Source organism: Kogia breviceps, chromosome 1, assembly GCF_026419965.1.
Source record: "Kogia breviceps isolate mKogBre1 chromosome 1, mKogBre1 haplotype 1, whole genome shotgun sequence".
NCBI classification, from domain to species: domain Eukaryota; kingdom Metazoa; phylum Chordata; class Mammalia; order Artiodactyla; family Physeteridae; genus Kogia; species Kogia breviceps.
In genome coordinates this window covers 57346659-57351302 of record NC_081310.1, presented here as the reverse complement: position 1 = coordinate 57351302, position 4644 = coordinate 57346659, and the positions used below count along the sequence as shown (strand labels likewise).

General features: G+C 47.9%; 1 protein-coding gene across 1 annotated transcript; it reads left to right on the top strand.

The window, feature by feature from the left end:
• Positions 1 to 3648: 3648 nt before the first annotated feature.
• Positions 3649 to 4644, top strand: LOC131754085 (Golgi-associated RAB2 interactor protein 4-like; the record flags this gene model as incomplete). Its single annotated transcript, XM_059059731.2, has 1 exon — positions 3649 to 4644. A coding segment is annotated over exon 1 (996 nt), but the record flags the coding sequence as incomplete, so codon positions are not given.

Here is a 4644-nt window from a genome sequence, read left to right as displayed (position 1 = left end):
AGTATATACACAAAAACGCACCCATTTTAAGTATACATTTGGATGAATTTTGACAAATTCATACACCCATGTAATCAAGTTACAGAACATTTCCATCATTCCCCAAAGTTTCTTTTTGCCCCATCCCATTCAGTCCTGACCTGCAATCAGTAATGTCACTAGAAATTAGATTTGGCTTTTCCAGAGTTTCCGATAAATGGAATCATACAGTGTGTACCCTTTTTGTGTCTTGGCCTTTTTGCCTCAGCATAATGTTTGTATCCATCCTCCTCTTCTTCCTCAGTAAATCCTGGGCAATGTACCTAGCTAAAAGATTACACTTCCCTGCATTCCTTGCAACTAGATGTGGTCATATGATACAATGATGGCCAAAGAAACATAACTAGAAGGGTCATGTGGGACTTCTGGAAGGCTCTGTAAAAGTGAGAGGCAGACCACCTTTCTCTTTCCTTCCCCTTTCTCTTGCTGATGGCCTGGAATATGGACTTGATGAATGGGGCTCCAGCAGCCATCTTGGAATATGAAGTGACCCTAAGGATAACCAGGAAAAGACAATGAGCCTAGGTCTCTGATGACACAGTGGAGCTGCCATACCAGCTTGACTCCCTTCCTTTCAGACTGCTTTTAAATGAGAATACATAAATATCTTGTTTAAGTGCAAATATTTGGCGTTCCAAATTATCTGTAGTTGAAACTAATGCTACTTACTCCATCAGCCTTCTAGCACTATCTGATGATTTTAAATTATGTATATGTTTGATTAAAAAATAAATTTTAATTAAAAACAAGCTTTTATATCAATTCTCGCAAAAACAGTTCAAGAAAAACATCACAGACCGACATCGTTCATAAATACAGATACAAAAATTCTTGACAAAATTCTGGCCAGTTGAATCCAGCAATATGTTCAAATAATGCACCACGACCACATGGGGTTTCCCAGGAGTGAATGGCCAACTCAGCATCTAAACAACAATCAGTGTACTTGACCACATTAACAGAATGAAGGATTAAAAATCAAGTAATCAGGGCGTCCCTGGTGGCGCAGTGGTTGAGAGTACGCCTGCCGATGCAGGGGACGCGGGTTCGTGTCCCGGTCCGGGAAGATCCCACATGCCGCGAAGCGGCTGGGCCCGTGGGCCATGGCCGCTGAGCCTGCGCGTCCGGAGCCTGTGCTCCGCAATAGGAGAGGCCACAGCGGTGAGAGGCCCGCGTACCGAAAAAAAAAAAAAAAAATCAAGTATTCAGCTCAATAGATGCAGAAAAAGCATTTGAAAAACACCAATAATCCTGCACGATAAAAATGCCCAGAAAACTAAAACTAGAAGTGAATTTCTTAAACTTGACAAAAGGCAACTCTGAAATAAAACTACAGCTAACAACATACTTTATGGTGAAAGATTGAAGATTTCCCCTGAGAGAGGGAACAATGAAAAGATAACTGCTCTTAACCCATCTATTAAATTCTAGGCTGGAGCCTGTAGCTAATGCATAAAGCAAGAACATGAAATAAAAGTCACACAGTTTGGAAAGGAAAAAGTAAAACTTTCTTTACAGGCAGCATCATTGTCTACAGAGAAGATTCCAAGAAATCCTTAAAAAAAAACAAACAAAAAAACACCAAAACTAGAATTAGTAAGTGAATTTAGCAAGGTGAAAGGACACATGATCAACACACAAAAACCAATAAACCAGCACGAACAACTGGAAAATTACAATCTTACAAATCCCATTGACAATAATATCAGAAAGCATCAAATATTTAGGGATAAATTTACTGGAAGATGTGCAACACATCTACAGTGAATTTTTATAATACATTGTATAAGCCGAGAGATATTTAAAATGTTTAAATAAAAGACTAGATAGTATCACCCGCATGGATTAGAAGGTTTAAGATTATCAAATGTCAATTCTCCCCAAATTGACCTATAAATTTAATGCAACCACATTTGAAGACAACTGTGGTTTCTAGACAATGACAAGATAATTCTAAATTAATATGAAATTTTAAAAATAATACAGTAAATCTAAAATTGAATAAAATAAGATTAATGCTGTAAAAGAGACACATATGAGATTCTACAATAGCACAGAGGAAGGAAGAATAGGTTCGATTAGGTAATTCAGGGGAGGCTCCTCAAAGGAGGTACCATTTGAACGGGCAGTTGAAAGATGACTGAGGACTTCCCACGTGGGCATTGATTTACTTAGGCTTTGCTGAGCATAAAAAACTACAACCCATCTCACTCAGTCAGGTAAGGGGCTTGCACGTGCAACTGTCCAGGAGAGAAGTCTCATAGAAATCTCTGGTGAGGACTTCCCTGGTGGCACAGTGATTAAGAACCCACCCGCCAATGCAGGGGACATGGGGTTCGATCCCTGGTCGGGGAAGATCCCACACGCCGTGGAGCAACTCAGCCCGTGCACCACACCTACTGAGCCTGCGCTCTAGAGCCCAGGAGCCACAACTACTGAGCCCACGCGCCACAATGACTGAAGCCCACCTACCCGAGAACCCGCGTGCTGCAACTACTGAAGCATGCACACCTAGAGCCCGTGCTCTGCCACAAGAGAAGCCACCACAATGAGAAGCCTGCACACCACAACGAAGGGTAGCCCCCGCTTGCCGCAACTAGAAAAAGCCTTCGTGCACCAACAAAGACCCAACGCGTGGGAAAAAAAAAACAAGAAGAGAAATCTTTGGTGAGACCTCACGGTTTCTGGGCTTGGAGGGCAGTTCTGCATCTGAGGTTCCTTTCCTGATCTTAGCAGCCAGAACCCCTAAATAGTTAATGTAGTCTTCTGTCTGTCTCTATCTTTTCTTGCCTCCTCCTAACAATTTTTAATGTTATTATTAAAAATCACCATCGATGTTTACTGAGATTTTATGAAAGGACAGACTAAGGATCGCCACCGCCAGCTCTACGTTATTCGATACAATTAAACCATGGGCTTAAATGGTTCAAATTTAGCCCATCATCATACATTCCTATAGATTTCATCCAGTAGCTAAATCTGGGGGAGGAAGAGAAAAAGGACCCACACAATATTTTCCCAGTTGAAGACATTTTTATTCTAGTAGCCACCTCAGTCGCTGGCAGCATGGGCCTGTCCTCCGCAGGGGCAATGGCGCGTTTGGGAGAGGATGGGGGCCCTGCACTGGGCGGGCGGGGCGGGGCAGCTGGGGGATGAGGCAAAGGGCTATGTGACAGTGATAGGTCACAAAGGGCATCAGAGGAAAAATAGGCTGTGCCAGGGCCTTAGGCCGAGAAAGTGGTTACTTCTCTCACTAGGACTGACGTTCACAGCCGCTTGGGGAGATAAAAACCCAGAAGTGGAAGTGAGCTGAGGCCGAGGGGGAGCCTACCATACCTCTCTACACACTTGAAGAGATTCAGCCTGGGGTCCAGGCGCCCTACAGAGTCCCCGCTGTGACCAGCGGTGCCCCTACCCACAACCCTGCCTCTGGGAGACCCTGAGGCAAAGGTGGGGGCCTGTGGGCTGGGATTGGAAGACCTGCCTTAGGGCCGCCTGCGTGACGCAGGAGCACCGCAGCTCGCTCTGCTCTTCGGCCCATTAGGCCGAGCGAGGGAAGAGCCAGGGGCCCGCCTTAACCACGCTGCCTGGCAGTGATCGAAGACAGCCATGAGTGGGGACTCTCTGCTCCCGTATCACACGGCCCAGAGCAGCACCGGGCTGGGCCTGTTCAAAAGCACCATGGGGGAGCTGCAGCAGCAACTGCACAACGGCGAATACGACGTATTCAAGTACGCGCCGATATTCGAGAGCGACTTTATCCAGATCACGAAGAGGGGACACGTGATTGACGTGCACAACTGTGTCTGCACGGTGACCGTGGGCATCGCATCCACCAGCCCCGTCCTCCCACTCCCAGACATCATGCTGCTGGCCCGACGGGCCACCGGCTGTGAACAGCACGCTGAGCACAGCCAGCCCACCAAGGGGAAGAGCCACAAGGTTGCCAAGACCTTAGAGCTCACCAGGCTCCTTCCCTTGAAGTTTGTGAGGATCTCCACGCACGATCGTGACAAACGACAGCTGCGCGTGAAGTTTGCCACTGGCCGCTCCTTCTACCTGCAGCTGTGTGCCCCTCTGGACGCACAGGAAGACCTCTTCGCCTACTGGGAAGAGCTGATTTACCTCCTGCGACCACCAGTGGACGGTCACAGCCGCACCTACGCCGTTCCAGCCGGGGACATGATCTGCAGGACTCTGTTCGAGGAGGAGGAGGAGGACGGGAGGAGCCCGGCAGTGGAGGATTTGCAAGGAGAGTGGGATGAGGACCAGGTGAGCATCAGGAGCCTCCACACACCCTCTGAGGTGGCCGCGGTTGGGTCTGCAGCTTTTGCTGGAGGGGAGGGGATCCAACTGGACTCCCACAAGCCCGATACCATGTCCGATGTGGCCACTGCCAAAGCAAAACCTACAGTGCTTGACAAAGAGTCAGCATCGCGGGCAATGACAAAGGTGGAGACAGCAGGGGTGGCAGGCGGCACCGCAGCGGGTGCTTTGAGCGTGGCAGAGATCCAGTCTCCTGCCCCCGAAGAGCAGAGCATGGCCATAGCAGCCACAGCCAGCAAGGGTCCAGGAGCAAGTAAAACCAACACAGCCACTGGGGGC